Raw genomic sequence first — 16455 nt, forward strand, 5'->3', positions numbered from 1 at the left:
ACAACAACAAATAAATAAATGTCGTGTGACTAGGGCCTCCCGTCGTGTAGACCATTCGCCGGGTACAAGTCTTTCGATTTGACGCCACTTCGGCGACCTGCGCGTCGATGGGGATGAAATGATAATGATTAGGACAACACAACACCCAGTCCCTGAGCGGAGAAAATCTCCGGCCCAGCCGGGAATCGAACCCGGGCTCTTAGGATTGACACGCTGTCGCACTGACCACTCAGCTACCGGGGACGGCCAAAACGACAATTAGCAACATTAAAAGGGCTGTCAAGACTGTAAAACATCATTAGAACCTACCTTAATTACGTGTGACCACACTGTACAACTTACACAGAAAAATTGACAAATTCATCCAGTAGTATAAGAGAGCCTGTTGCGGGCCGACCGGTAAGACTCGAGGCAAACATGGTTTGACCGAAAAAGCAAGACTAAATCCATACACATGCAATCATATACTGACCTACTATGAACCACCAAAGACAAGGCATGGACTTGAGAAAGCCAACATCGGGCATAAATGCTGTTACAATCAATTAAAACACCAGTTGTCGAATTACAAAAAATAACTTATCATGTAAGTGCTCTGTCAACTGCATGTCGAGTACTCCCAGCATGACCTGTATAACTGACGACCGCGTGGAGCGCAAGCGCGCGCTCCAGTGTACACACACTCCATTAGGGAACCGTCTATGCGTGGATATTTGTAGATTTAGTCTCGTTTATCTCGATTCTTATCGGTCGACCCCGCAGTTTTCATGCCTCATCGCACAGGCTCTCTCATAATACTGGATAAATTTGTTAATTTTTCTACGGATCTTGTAGAGGGTGGCGCAGATAAAAGTACCCTTGAAAGTACAAAGGAAATGCAGTGAAATTACAGAAACGAAGACCTGAAATTCACTTACCGTTTATTTACAATAAAAAATACACTGAAAAATACATTTACAGAAGACGCTGAAAGTGACGCCCTGCAACATCAATACACCGCTGTGCACGTCTAAGCAAATTCAGATACGCCCGGCGTAAAGTTCGGATATCGATGGCGGCAACTTCACGGCTCATATTGCCTTTCAGTTCCTGCGCTGTTTTGTGGATTTTTTTTTCACAGATTTTGCTCTTCAAGCGTCCCCAAAAGAAAAAATTAACATGTTGTTAGAACTGGCGAACATGGTGAACATAAATGTTTGCTGACTGTTCGTTGCTCAGTAGAGACATCATGGACTTTTTCAAGGGATACCTTAGACATGTGACATGTTAACCCGTCTAGCTGAGAAGCAGTAGTGTCTTTCATATTCACAAAATGTATCAGAACTTTCCATATATGCAACCGTGTTGAGGGTATCGTCAAAAGATATCGTTCCAATGATGCGCGTTCCTGTTACACCGCACCAGACGCCGATTTTTCATCATGAAGTGGTTGCTGAAACACAATGTTACGGTTATCTGTTGCCAAGTACCTCGTGTTCTGTGAATTCACATGACCGAAAAGATGAAACCATGCTTCATCGCTCATGATGTAATGGAAAGGGTCTAACAAACCATCGTTGATGTTATTCAAAAGCCACGTGCAGCACTCTACACGTCTCTCACTATCATCTTCCTGTAATTGCTGTTCAATCGTCATACGATATGGCTTCAAACTAAGACTTCAACCAGCAACTCCTCCTACTTACATGCTACTTTTGGGACAATTTACGTGTAGACTTCTTTGGGCTCCGAATAATTCTTCGGCTAACGTGTGCCGTAACTTCTGGTGTGCGAACTGTAGGAATTCTTTGTCATTTTACATTTTGCACAGATCCGTAAGTGCGCCAGTATTTTGTACAGACTATGTATTGCTCTGTTTGCTGGTAGTCCTCTATCCGGATACTTGACCCCGAAATTTCGCGAGTTTCATTAATCGAACCCATTTTCACATACTCTTCCACAACGTCAATTCTTTCTTCTATCGCGAAAATGACTTTGCAGACCGCAGAAAGAAACGGCTAACTTCACTGACGAAATGAACAGAAATGCTGACAGAAGAATGCTAACAATCGATTACTACATAAAACTCTCCGTTGTTGTGGCTGTTTACTCGACTCAGAAGTGGAAATATTGCATTCATGTTCGAAGGGGAGGCGGGATGCTACTTTTCACTGTACTACCCTGTACGATTTGGTCGTATGCAACTACGGCACGGTCAGTGCGGTCAGTGATGGTTTACAGCCTTAACGGGCATTTTAATATTTATTATTTTTGTTTAGTATCCTATTTACTCTTCATAAATTGTTTCAATAGCATCTGAAGATGAAATTAAAGTCCTGAAACTCGTGTAAAGCACATACATTTATCCAAATAAAGGCACTTAGAAATTTCAATTGCAGCGAATTTTATTCACCACGAACAGCCTAAATAACATATTTCCTGGAACACTGTTCTACGAAAACAGCGATCACAGGTGTATCAATAAAATTTGCTAAAAACAGTTTTGATTGCATAGATATTTTATTTAAATTGGTGACCAATTTCATTCTGTTGCACTTTGATCATCTTCAGACCTTTTACTTCATGATGGTGACAGGAGCTGAGCTGGCTGAGCAGGCTGCTCTAGAGGGATATAATCGATTGCGGATAGCAAATTTTATTACTGTAAATAAACGTTGTGGATGTTCCAAAAAAATGGCTCTGAGCACTATGGGACTTAACTTCTGAGGTCATCAGTCCCCTAGAACTTAGAACTACTTAAACCTAACTAACCTAAGGACATCACACACACCCATGCCCGAAGCAGGATTCGAACCTGCGACCGTAGCGGTCGTGCGGTTCCAGACTGAAGCGCCTAGAACCGCTCGGCCACTCCGGCCTGCTGTGGATGTTCCACTGAGAATTTATTACGCACATTATTGTTTCGCAGGCTTGAAAAGCTGACCTGGATTTATTTTCCAAAACTGTTTGTCATTGCAAAGTGTGGCCCGGGAGTGATAGGTTGTGTTTGGTGGTGTTCTGCAGGCACTATGAGCAGCGGGCTGTTCTGCCTGTGCTTCGGCAAGCCGCGCTTCTCGGTGCGCGACGACCCGCAGGCGCGCGTCGGCGCGTGCTGCGTGGACCTGGTGATCGCCGTGGGGCAGCTCTTCACCGTCGTCTTCTGCCTCGTCGGCTGGGGCTGGAGCATCTGGTGGGGGCTCATCATGCTGCGCCTCGCACGTGAGTCACCTCCTCTGTCTCCCTTCCTCGCCGTAGCACTGCGCGGCCATACAGATGTACGTAGATGGTAGAGATTCCTAAGTACAGGGTGATCAAAAAGTCGGTATAAATTTGAAAACTTAATAAACCACCGAATAATGTAGACAGAGAGGTAAAAATTGACATACATGCTTGGAATGACATGGGGTTTTATTAGAACCAAAAAAAAGTTATCGAGCCTCTTTTTTTTTCTTTTTTCCGAGGAACTGCGTGATTCTGGTTTTGTAACTGCTACCGTGACGGGTGAGGGGGACGCCGATATGTTACAGAATCGCATCATCCCCAGCTTAGCTGATAAACACCTGCTGGAATGTACGATGTTTATGCAGGATGGCGCTCCACCCCATATTGCTAGACGCATGAAAGATCTCTTGCGCGCGTCGTTTGGTGATGATCGTGCGCTCAGCTGCCACTTTCGTCATGCTTGGCCTCCCAGGTCCCCAGACCTCAGTCCGTGCGAATACTGGCTTTGGGGTTACCTGAAATCGCAAGTGTATCATGATCGACTGACATCTCTAGGGATGCTGAAAGACAACATCCGACGCCAATGTCTCCGGACATGCTTTACAGTGCTGTTCACAACATTACTCCTCGACTACAGCTATTGTTGAGGAATGATGGTGGACATATTGAGCATTTTCTGTAAAGGACATCATCTTCGCTTTGTCTTACTTTGTTATGCTAATCATTGCTATTCTGATCAGATGAAGCGCCATCTGTCGGACATTTTTTGAACTTTTGTATTTATTTATTTTTTTCTAATAAAACCCCATGCCATTCCAAGCATGTGTGTCAATTTGTACCTCTCTATCTACATTATTCCATGATTTATTCAGTATTCAAATTTATACTGACTTTTTGATCACCCGGTACACTAAGATGACAGAAGTCATGGGCTAGCGATATGTACATAAACAAGTGGCAGTAACATAAAAGGACGGTACATTGGTGCAGATGTCATTTGTACTCAGGTGATTCGTATGTAGGGTACTTTACGACCTGGTTATGGCCTCAGGACGGAAATTTACAGACTGTGAACGTGGAATGGTAGTTGGAGCCAGACGCGTGGGACATTGCATTTCGGAAATCGTTGGAGAATTCAGTATTCTGAGATCCAAATAGTCAAGGGTGTGGAGAATACCAAATTTCGGGCATTACCTCTGCCCAAGGACAACGGAGTGGCCGACGACCTTCACTTAACAACGGCTTTTCCGTAATTCGGCGTTAACGGGCTGTGGCAGCAGACGACCGACGCGAGTGCCTTTTCTAAGAGCACGACATCGCGTGCAGCACCTCTCTTGGGTTTGCAACCATATCGATTGGACCCCAGACAACTGGAAAACCGTGGCCTGGTCAGATTAGTCCCGATTTTAGTTGCTAAGAGCTGATGGTACATTCCGAGTGTGGTGCAGACCCCAAAAAGAACTGTGCAAGCTGGTGGTGGCTCCATAATGGTGTGGGCTGTGTTTACATCGGATATGGACTGTGTCTTCTGGTCCAACTGAATTATTTGGAGACTACTTGAAGCCATTCATGGACTTCATCATCCCAAACAACAACGGAATTTTTATAGATGACAATGCACCGTGTCACAGAGCCACAATTGCATATGCTTGATTTGAAGAACACTCTGGACAATTTGAGGGAATTATTTGGTCACCCAGATCGCCAGACATGTATTTCATCGAACATCTATGGTACATAATCGAGAGGTCAGTTCGTGCGCAAAATCCTGCACAGGCAACACTCTCGCAATTCTGGACGCTATAGCGGCAGCAAGCCTCAATATTTTTTGTAGGGGACTTCCAAAGACTTGTTGAGTCCATGCCACGTCGAGTTGCTGCGCTAAGCCGGGCAAAAGGACGTCACTGTAGTACAGCAATGGACCCACCAGGGTAGCCGAGAGCGCTAGCGCACTGCTTCCTGGACTCTGGTATGCGCGCCAGCCCCGGATCGAATCCGCCCGGCGGATTAACGACGAGGGCCGATGTGCCGGCCAGCCTGGATGTGATTTTTAGGCGGTTTTCCACATCCTGCTAGGTGAATACCGGGCTGGTCCCCTTGTTCCGCCTCAGTTACATAGCTCGCAGGCATCTGAGCACATTCGCACTATTCCATGGTTACCACTCGACGCAGACAGTTGGGGTACACTATTCCCGTCCCGGGCAGTACGGGGTGGCGGCAGGAAGGGCATCCAGCCACCTCTTACACATTAACATGCCAAATCGGATTAACGATAGCTGACCCTGCGGAACAAGGCTCAAGCTATAGACTGTAGTACAGTAATGGAGATTTTGAACGAGCTGTAGCCATTTTGGTTTTCGGATGTTCATCTGTTCCATTATTTTCCGCGGTGCCAGCCGCCCCCTCCTATCATGCCTTCGCCAGCTAAAATGAACGGTTTATGGGACATAAACTATGTACAACACTTAATTTACCGCTCTTCCAGGTCGATCAAAGCAACACATCTACTTTGTACTTCAATGTCCTACAGCCCTACCATTTTAATGGCGTGGTACTTCTGGTAACAGGTTATACGTCTACATCTACATCGATACTCTGCAAACTAACGTAAAGTGCATGGTATAGGGTACTTTCCATCATACCACATATTAAAATTTCTTCCCATGCCAGTCGCGTGTACAGTGCTGGAAGAATGATTGCTTCAATCAGACCTGTTCAGCGATCTGCTTTGCAAGCTGGCTTACTCTAACGCCTCACCAAGCGGTTCCGGCGAGTATGGGAGGGGAAGAGGAGAGTAGGGGAGGACGAATCTGAACAGTACAGTTCGGCGCAAGGAACTGCTATCAACGCGTCTCTTCTAAGGCTGCTAAAAGTTCCATAGAGATGTATCGCTTCTCGGTGGTAATTTAACACCTTTCGTGGCGAATTTATTTCCTAAGGCTGTTCCACTGACGAGAAATGACAATAAAATTAAACTTAGTTGTTTTAATTAATGAAGGAATTAACATGATGCAGTTAAGTAAAAAACATTTTATTTGTTACGATTGGTGTAGCCTTATGATGGATGTCGTTTCCGGACGAAGCTTAAATTGATATCAGTATGTATTTTGTGACTATTTTATTCGCACACAGAAACACTGCATGTCAATGAATGCTAGTTATTTTGCTTCTCAATAAAATATCAACGTTGTTGTCACTTCTGTGGATAGATTTCGTTCCCTTCATTGTGGAAAAAAGTTGCCCGCGCGAATATTTATGTCCAAACATCGACGTAATTGTAGCTGCAAAATTATGAAGTTGTGGAAATTTATGTTGAAGAAATTTTTATAGGAGTCTACAAGACTAATGAAACCTATCATTAAAATGCACCCTACACGCTCATTTTGCAGGATTCCTTTGTTTCTCTCCCCTGACTCAATATATGAAAAATACATCAGCTTCACCCTGCAGCGGGGTGTGCCATTGTTCTAAACGTACTGGGGGATTAAAACTTTGTGCCGGACCGGGACTCGAACTTGGGACTTTTGACTTTCTTCCGGGAGTGCTAGACCCATAGGGAATGCAGGAGAACTTCTGTGAAGTTTGGAATGCAGGAGATGAGGCAATGGCGGAAGTGAAATTTAACTGGTTGTGAGGTGTGCTTGGATAGCTCAGTTAGTAGAGCACTTGTCCATGAAACGCGCAGATCCTAGGTTCGAGTCTGGTCTGGCACACTGATTACACTTGCTTGTAAGTTTCAATGTATTAGTTTAATTCACCACTTTCGTCGAGCAATTCTTCGTTATTCGAATGCGTTCTTCCACATTTTGGACCCAATCAGCTTTTAGTGTATAAAATACAATTCTCGATCTATGAGTTGGCTCACGTGGGCTAGGTGGAAAACGCAGTACAATCTGATCTCAGATTTCTCAGCTTGCAGCCTTGTTCGTTAGTAATTTTGCACAACATTTCGACAATTTGAATAGCTGTTTTGAGCGCAGATCTCGATTGCTGTCTGTCCAACAAGCTTTCTTGGCATTCAGAAAAAAAACATTCCGAGTCTCTGCTCGGCACAACTAAAAAAAGACACCTATGGAAATTACCAAAATGTTGTCATTTTATACAACATTCACCCTGCCTCAAAGATGGAAAGCTGAAGATTGTAACTTTCGCTCACAAAGCACCATCTATAGCTCTTGTTTGCCTCGATACACATAAACAACATACTAGCTCAAGTCAACGATTCCAGCAGCATATATCTTTTCTGTAAGAGCTTCAGTATAGCGACTTACTGCAATATATTATCCCCTTAATCCTGCATTACATTTAATCACCATATGAAATTGTCAAATGATGTATAGATCTCTGGAATACTAATTTGTGAAACAGGAATCATTTCCTTTAACTATAACCGCCGCGACATAATAATAATACATTATTATTATTATTTTCGATTATTCCCATTTAAGAGAGCGTTTGAACTTCAGTTCCTTTATGATGATTGTTTATGTTTTTCTGAGCCCAAATTTTCTTCATGTGTTCACTGTGTTGTTTCTTTCGCTCCGCCGTCCATTTGCATCCTGGTCTCTTCTGTGTTGTGGTGTCAAATTTATGTTTTTTGATGATGTTCCTGAATTCAGTTCTATTTTCTGCATCGTTTACTGTTATGTGTGCTTGTCTGAGGTCCTCTTCAACTTCTTTTATCCATTTTGTTTTCCCCTGCCTGAGTTGATGACTTTAAGAATTCGCTTTGAAATTCTGTTTTCATTCATCCTGTGGATATGTCCGTAGAACTGCATTCTTCTTTTCCTTATTGTATCTGCAATCTTGTCTGTGTATTTATATAATTCTGATGATAGTCTCTTCTTCCAGATTCCTTGCTCTTGTATCGGGCCAAAAACTTTTTGTTATAATAGTTCCACGTGAGTTTATATGCTTTCTGTAGTTTTTTTTATTCTTTCCTCATTGGCCTTTAGGTTGATCCCTGATGGCTGGATGATTTCTCCCAGGTACTTAAAATGTGGTACTTGTACGATTTTCCCATGGGTAGTCACAATAGGCAATCTTGTGGCACTCTTTCTATGTACTGGGTTTTCTCATATGAGATTTGCAGGCCAGTTCTTTGTGCAATTTCGCGTAACTTCTCTATGGCGTTAGTGGCTTCTTTTCTATTATTTGTGAGGATTGCAAGGTCATCCGCAAAAGCTAAACACTTCACATTGAATCTATTATCTTTTCTAATGCCAATTTGGATTCCTTTGACTTCTTTTTCCCATGTCCTGATAATTTTTTCAAGAATGATATTAAAGAGTAATTTAACATTATTATTATTATTATTATTATTATTATTATTATTATTATTATAAACAATATTTTCCCGTTAATATGGAAGAAATGCCTATATTGTATCGGCTACAAATTCGTACCAGTACTGAAAAATATATACCTCTTGTACAATACGACTTTTAGAGAGATCAGCATGAACTACATATGCTTCTTTGAGCCATACTGTCAGTTATAAGTTCTGTGTGTTGAAGAGCAGAACGTCTAACGACAATGTTGCTTTTGCTATTTTTTATCTAACTTTTTGGGTACATGGTGAAAAGAATTGCTGTTATAAGGTAATTGCCAACATAATGTTTTATTTGTGGATGACCAAACATGAAATAACCTTAGCTTTGAGACAATCATGAATCTGTATTCAGATCTGCATGGCATGTAACAAAGTGGGCTCAAAGTGCCCACCCAGGAAAAACTAACCGAAACAAAGGAAAAAGAAATATAGAATTATAGCTCCACCAGTCAAACGGAAGTGTTTTGGAGAGATTGCTCGGAGGCCACCACAATAATTCATCAGTAAAATAGAGAATTGGAATAGCGAATTTTGCGAAGAAGAATGAATGGAAGAAATAGTCACTGCATGAAATATAAAATGTGGGTTCGCGCGAGGTGTGCAGGGGTGGGGAAAGGAGGGAAAAAGTTGTATCGCAATGCCTGTAAACAGTGATGTAAGAACTAAAATGTGGAACATTTCCTTAGATGTAGTCTGAGGCATATCTTTCAACTCAGGAACATTAACTGTAAGAGTGGTACAATGTATGGATCAATTCGTACCACTTCCAAATGTTTAGAAAATTGTGTTTAGTGTGTTTACTTTCCTCAAATTTCCGTTCTTCGAATCAGATACCAAGAACAACATCCTGTCGCTGAAGCTGCTGCGTAGCGAACATAATAGCGAGCATTACTGGAGCCCGAGGCACAACACTTTATTAGCGCTCCCCTCCCTCCTTACAGAAACACACATAGTAATTTAATGTACAGAATTTAATAATAATATATTTTCCGGGAGTCTTGTTTGTCTTGGAGACCATTTGGCGTCCCTCTGCGAAAGGTGCACGGAGTATGATACACCCCCTTGTTACTCCAATGAGTTCAAGATGACATCGTTTAAATAATAATTTACTGTTCAATATATAATAAATAAACTCTCAAAAGTGGTACAATTTAGGCAACTCTGTCACCACAAATTTCGTTGCTTGTGGCATCAGATTAACAGGGTATCAATGAAAAAAATGGGTGGGGCGGGGCGGCACTTTCCCAACCTCTGTTCAAAATCTTTGATGGTGAGATATAGTTTATGCTTTCCCCCGGCCCGAGATTGACTTAAGATATGTACATGATTTACTGGAAATATAAAATTAGTACTTTGGTTGACAGCAATTTTTGCTTGTGACTGCATCAAACCGCCTCCTTGAAGCTACTATCAGACAATATTAAATAGGTGTACTGTATAAAGCCTCCTAGTGCGACAAAATTTGGGGAAGGAGTGCCTGAAACACTCAACAGAATGGTATTACATTGTTAACAGTTAACCTCCTGACCTGCGTATAAAAATATCGCTCAAAACAAGTTTTGTACCACTCTCCTGACTTTTTGAGCTGAAATTTTGTCAATACTCTTTTGAGAACAGGGCACTGCTAGAAGGGGGTACCCGAAAAAAAAAAAAAAAAAACAGAATAACGTTGCTGTGGGCTGAGCTCGTGTAGTACACATTTCTGCCGCCAAGCACGTATAGCGCAACTCTGCCAGTTCAGTGCCGCCTGTGTTGTCGACATGGCTTGTTTGGTCTGTCTGCAGTGATGGCTTTTGCTAGCGCTGTTTTGTTTTTGTTTCGTTTTTTATGATGGCAGGTTTAAGTGAACAGCGAGCAGCTGTGAAATTTTGTTTGCTACTTGGTAAAAATGTGGCTGAAACTGTTTTAAAGTTAATAATGGCGTACCAAGATGACGCTATGGGAAAAACTCGAGTGTACTAGTGGTTCGCTCGATTTCAAAATGTCGATTCATGACAAACCTCGTTTCTGGACGTCTATCAACCGCCCAAATCGACGAAAATATTGAAATAAATTCAAGGGCTTGTGCTCACAGACTGTCGACAGACAGTTGATCAAATGTCAGAGATTATTGGGTTATCTTGGAGCTCGGTGTTCGTCAAAAAAACACTCGATTTGTGGCAGACAGTAGACTAGTTCTTCCACCACGAAAACGCATCTGCACTCACAGCCATCTCTGTTAGACAGTTTTTGGCTAAATATGGCATGGTTCCACTGCCCCATGCACCTTACTCGCCTTATCTGGCTCCACAGGACTTTTTCTAATTTCCACACATGAAAAGAGGCATGAAAGGACACCGATTTGACAACATTGAAGTAGTCAAGTGGAAAAAAACGAGGGAGGAGCTGTCAGCCATTTCTAAAAATGACTACAAAAAAAAAATGTTTCGAACAGTGGAAGAACCGGTGGGACGACTGTATTAGTTGTAAAGGAGAGTATTTTGAAGAGAATAGGGTTCTTTTGTAAACAATTTGAAAATACATAGCTTTTAAAAAAATAATTCCTGTTTTTTTGGTTACCACCTCATATGTTCAGTTTCATGAAGCTTACTTTCATTTCTGCTTCTCTTGAATCTACATCCACACATTCTTCTTTTTCAAATAATATGTTTATTAAGATACAACCCACAGGGTTTTTAATATAGTATCACAATAAAAATAAGTGGTTTAACTATGACCGATTGATACTGCGGTCTACTGTAAATCAGAGCACTATTCGCAAACTGTCCCAGAATGAAGTAGAACGAATTTGTTTCCAAGAAGCAGGACCTATAAAATTGTTTCCCATACAAGGGGGGTGGGTCGAAATGTTTCTAGCTTAACAAATAAAGAATGACAGAAATTTCATAATACCAATTTATTTTTCGAAGTATTGCCTGTGTACACTAATGCACTTGTGGGCACGCTCAGATAACTTCTGCAAACCAATCAAATAAAAGCTCTTCGATTTCAATTCCAACAAAGCGTTCACAGCATCAATCACTGCATCATCATTGTCAAATCGTCGTTCCAAAGAACGTCTTTTCTTAGGTTTGGGAAAAAAGAATAGTCCGTTAGAGGCAAATCTAGAGAATATGGCGGATGACGTAACGATTCGAACCCACAGTCACGCAGTTTCCAGTGTTGCGAGACCTTTGTGTGCCGGTGCGTTGTCCTGATGCAAAAGAAAGCTGCGCGCCAATTTTCCTGTACTTTTTTTCATTATCTCTTCTCTCAAATGGCGCAGAAGGGTGCAATAGTAAGATTCGTTGATAGTTACGCCCTTTTGAAAGTAATCCGCCATGATTACCCCTTCTGCATCCCAAATTGCTTGAAATTGGTGGAAGATTTCTTCACAACACTGCGCACACTCTCATCTCCTATCTGCGTTCAAGTCTTTCGGGACCCACTGAGGTGAAACTTTCTGCATTCCCAAAATATCCACAAGAATGTCAAGAGGGCGCCTATGGGATATTCCAAATGTGGTTTCAACGTGCTGCAACACTGTTCGACGATCCTGCAAAATCGTATCGTGAACTGCAGTAACTCTTTCGTCTGTGACAACGGTAACAGGCCTTCTGCTCCTTGGCGCATCTTCCACACGCAGTCTCCCACGTTTGAAGTCGGACACCCAGCCAAAATGAACACCGCAATAACACAAAATAGAGGATACTTAAAAGGAGCAGAGTAAAACAGACTAAAGTGGTTGATGGATCAGGTAAAAGGTCAACCACTCAACTACAAACGATGAACCTCCAGCTGGAAAGCGTTGATGGAGGTACCAACACAACTTGTTACCATAAAAGACACTATTTTGGTATCCACGTCACAATTAAAAGTCGCTGGAGTGAGTGCAGCCTGAGAAATCATGCGAGAGCGCCCACACTAGAGTGAGTGATAAAACCCAGCTGCACAGATAAAATGTAAAACTGAGTCAGCTACAGAAGCATCGTCACCTAGAATTAAAGGAAGTGCAGCTCGTAAATTAAAGGACTGCCGCAAGGGGGCTAAAAGGGGGCAGTCCATCAGAAGATGGACCGCTGTCAGCCCTGCATCACAGCGTTACTTGGACGAATTCTCATGGCGAAGGAGACAGCTGTAGGTCAACCGTGTATGTCCAATTCAGAGACGGCAGAGAACAACTTAGTCCTTACACGTGCTCCTCAAGGATGAGTTCCATACGGTTGTGGATGATTTTACCATGTGGAGCTTATTTGGTGTGTTCAAGACAGACCATTCAGAGCTCCAGAGCTGCAATTTAGGGCTGACCAGAGGTCTCTTTCCACGAGACCAAGCTCCAGGGGTGGCAAAGTGGTGGCCTGCTTGGCCAATCGATCGACACGTTCGTTTCCTGATATGCCAATGTGGCCCAGTGTCCACACAAACGTCGCTGAACGACCACACTTGGTGAGAGCAAAAACAGCATCTTGAATACCGCGTACCAAAGAGTCCCGAGAAAAACACTGGTCGAGTGCTTGCAATCAACTCAGGGAGTCACTGCATATGACAAATGACTCCCCAGGGCAGGAGGAAAGGTGAGAGAGTGCACGATAAAGAGCAACCAGCTCTGCAGTGAAGATACTGCTCCCACAAGGCAGGGAACGCTGCTCAACGTAGTCCCCGTGGATGAAAGCAAACCCAGTGCGTCCATCGACCACAGAACCATCAGTGTAGACTACATCTGCATCGCGAAACGAGGCAAGAAGAGCCATGAATTGTTGACGAAGACTGGCAGGTTGAACGGAGGACTTGGAGTTGCAGGACAAATCCAAGCAAAGCTGCAAGCGATTGAGGCACCAAGGAGGGGTAGAAGAAGAGGGCCGGAAGGATGGAGGAAGGGGAAAGGACTTGAGTGACAAGAGAAGGGAATGAACGCGTACCGCGATCGGGAGACCCGACCTAGGCCGCCGTCGTGGGGAGGAGAGTGCAGAAGATGGAAAAAGGAGCTTGCGGTTTGGGTAGTCGGCCGAGGCATGGACGCAGGCGATGTAGGACGCAAGCAATTGTTGTCAGCGGAATCGTAGGGGAGGGATTCCAGCTTCTACAAGAAGGCTAGTCACCGGACTAGTGCGGAAGACACCTGTCGCCAGTCTGACACCACAATGGTGTATCGGGTCGAGGATCTGCAACATTGAAGGTGTTGCTGGGTCGTACACCACGCTCCCGTAATCGAGACGGGACTGGATTAAGGCCTTATAGAGCTGTAGGAGGGTTGTTCGTGCAGCCCCCTCAAATGGTGTGGCTGAGGCAGCGAACGATGTTGAAGTGCCGCCAGCACCATTGTTTAAGCTTGCGAAGATGAGGTGTCCAAGTGAGTTGAGGCATCAAACAGCATGCCAAGAAAGCGATGCGTTCCCTCAAAACGAAGGAGTTCATTGGCAAGCTAGAGCTCTGGATGGAGGTGGACCGTTAGACGACAACAGAAATGCACCACTCGGGTCTTAGAGGCTGGGAACTGAAAACCATGGCTGGATGCCCAAAAATGTGCCTTACGGATAGCCCCTTGCGGCCGCCGTTCAGCGACACTGATGCTTGGGGAACTGTAATAAAGACATAAGTCATCGGCATATAGAGAGGAATCGCCACCAAAAAGAAGGGAACACTGAGAACCGAGCCCTGCAGGACAACGTTCTCCTGAATATGAGCAGAGCTAAAATAAGTGCCAACTCTAACCCGAAAGGAGCGATTGGAGAGAAAATTCCGTAGAAAAATCGGAAGTGGACCCCGTAAGCCCCATTCGTGCAGCGTAGCAAGGATATGATGGCACCAGGTGGTATCGTACGCCTTCCGAAGATCAAAGAAAACAGCAACTAGATGTTCTCGCCGAGTAAAAGCTGTACGAATAGCCGACTCTAGGGAGACTAAATTGTCGATCGCTGAGCGGCCCTGACGGAAGCCCCCCTGTTGCTGGGCCAGGAGGCCCCGGGATCCACATGAGCCGTCGACTCACCATCCATTCCAGGAGTTTGCACATAACGTTGGGAAGGCTGATAGGGCGATAGCTATCAACCACCAACGGATCTGCACCAGGTTTCAGCACCAGGATGGTAAAGCTATCCTGCCAACGAGTTGGGAAAACGCCCTCCGTCCAGATCCGGTTAAACAGGGCGAATAAGTCACCCTGACAGTGCGCCGAGAGATGGCGAAGAAACTGGTTGTGAATTCGGTCTGGACCTGGAGAGGTATCGGGGCAAGCTGCGGTGTACAACGCATTCTAGCGACAAAACTAACGAAGATGGAGACGCGAAATTTGACTTGCATACCCACTCAGAGTCTTCATAAAAGTAGGTGGTGGTGTTTGTGCGAACATTACGGTAAATATCTCGGGCTAGAAACTTTTCGACCGCTCCTCATATTTACGACTTTCTCTTTCTGGAATAACATAGCACCTGCGAAACACAAATTCCCGCGCGATCGTTAGACTACACGTGTATGGTTAAAGATTTTGCTGGAAGACGTATGTTTAATGCTTATTCGTTAACCTGTACGAATCTGATCAATCGCTGTGTGTGTTGCAGGAAAGAACCGGCGGTTAGAGGCTCAGGCGGTGCAGGAGGAGCAGGGAGCAGCGAACGTGGCGCCAGCTGCTGCTGCTGCTGCGGCGGCGGCGGCGGCCGCTCGTCAGAACCACGACGTGGAGCGCGCTCGGCGCTAGCCACCCGATTCTGCCTCACGTCACTTCGCAAACACTCAGACATTATTTTTGTACTACAGAATTACTATAAAAGTAGCAACACGCACAACGACAAATTTTGTAACCACACAAATTCATTTGAAAATATGTGTACGCAATTGCTCTAATAAACATTTTGAATAATTGTGTCGGCAAATAAATTAACCTGTTTATCATATAAATCATTTCTGTCGTGTCTTTCTTCAAGCTTACAAAGCTAACATTTGAATAATCTATAGCCATCACAGCCTCTTTTTTTGTAATTAGCTCACGATTAGTTAATAACAAAAGTCATTTTGTTGCTCACTGGCAGGGTTATTCCTACATACCGAATGTACTAATAGAATGCAGTGTCCAATCACGGCATGCCAACCAAATCTCTCCACGATACTAGTGATTTCAAGCGTTACAAATCTGCTACATAATTCAATGTAGATAATTATTTTTGCTAAGATGTTATTAGGACTCATTTTTCACAGCATTTGTCATCTTAAAAACGTCACATTCTTGGCCTCGTGGCAAAATATGCGGCAGAGACGTGATAAAAAAGGCTTCTCATCAATCTGGAGATTTCAAATAATCTCTTTCAATCAAACAAGTTAAACTTGTAATATATTTGAAGTTATAACTCCAGTCACTTAATTCATTACCTGTAGATGGAAACCATTCATTCAATAAGATATTAAAAGTAAAAAGAATTTGTTGATTTTTGGTAACCATTGATTTCTGCCTAACGGCAACAGAAAGCATTGGGACTGAAAACAAAAAAAAAAACAAAAAAAATGATGACGCGAAATATCGGGCATACGCTGTGATGCCAAAGCCTCTGATTTTCAGTGACACAGGAGTGAAAACTCACTGTTTCTGAGTACAGTTTATACTGATATTCCTCAAGGTACTGTCATGGGACATCTTTTCTGAAGACACACATATTTTTGAAAGGAATTTATCTTAATGAAAAGCGGGATACACTAACATATCTCAACACTTTTGTCATGAGGGATCTTTTCTGGACACACAAATATTTTTGAATACCAGTAATATATTTCAGAACTAAAAGCACGTTAAACTAATATATCTCACACTACTGCTCTTAAGGCCTACTCTGTGCGCACAAACTTTTTTTGGAAGGTGTTTAATTTGGAACCTTGTTATTATTTTCTTAAACCATGCCTGCTACAGATCCAAAGGTCTTGGGTTTGATTCCTGGTTGGTCCTAGCAAGTATTTTT

General features: G+C 43.3%; 1 protein-coding gene across 1 annotated transcript in view; it reads left to right on the top strand.

The window, feature by feature from the left end:
- Positions 1-15345, top strand: part of LOC126484194 (uncharacterized) — a 549250-nt gene extending 533905 nt beyond the window's left edge. The window contains exons 8-9 of the mRNA XM_050107608.1: positions 3004-3198; positions 15070-15345. Coding sequence (XP_049963565.1) covers positions 3004-3198; positions 15070-15206 — 332 coding nt within the window. The 3' untranslated portion in view covers positions 15207-15345. The remainder of the gene's footprint in view (positions 1-3003; positions 3199-15069) is intronic.
- The last annotated feature ends 1110 nt before the right edge of the window (positions 15346-16455 follow it).

The sequence above is a fragment of the Schistocerca serialis genome, chromosome 6 (assembly GCF_023864345.2).
Source record: "Schistocerca serialis cubense isolate TAMUIC-IGC-003099 chromosome 6, iqSchSeri2.2, whole genome shotgun sequence".
NCBI lineage: Eukaryota > Metazoa > Arthropoda > Insecta > Orthoptera > Acrididae > Schistocerca > Schistocerca serialis.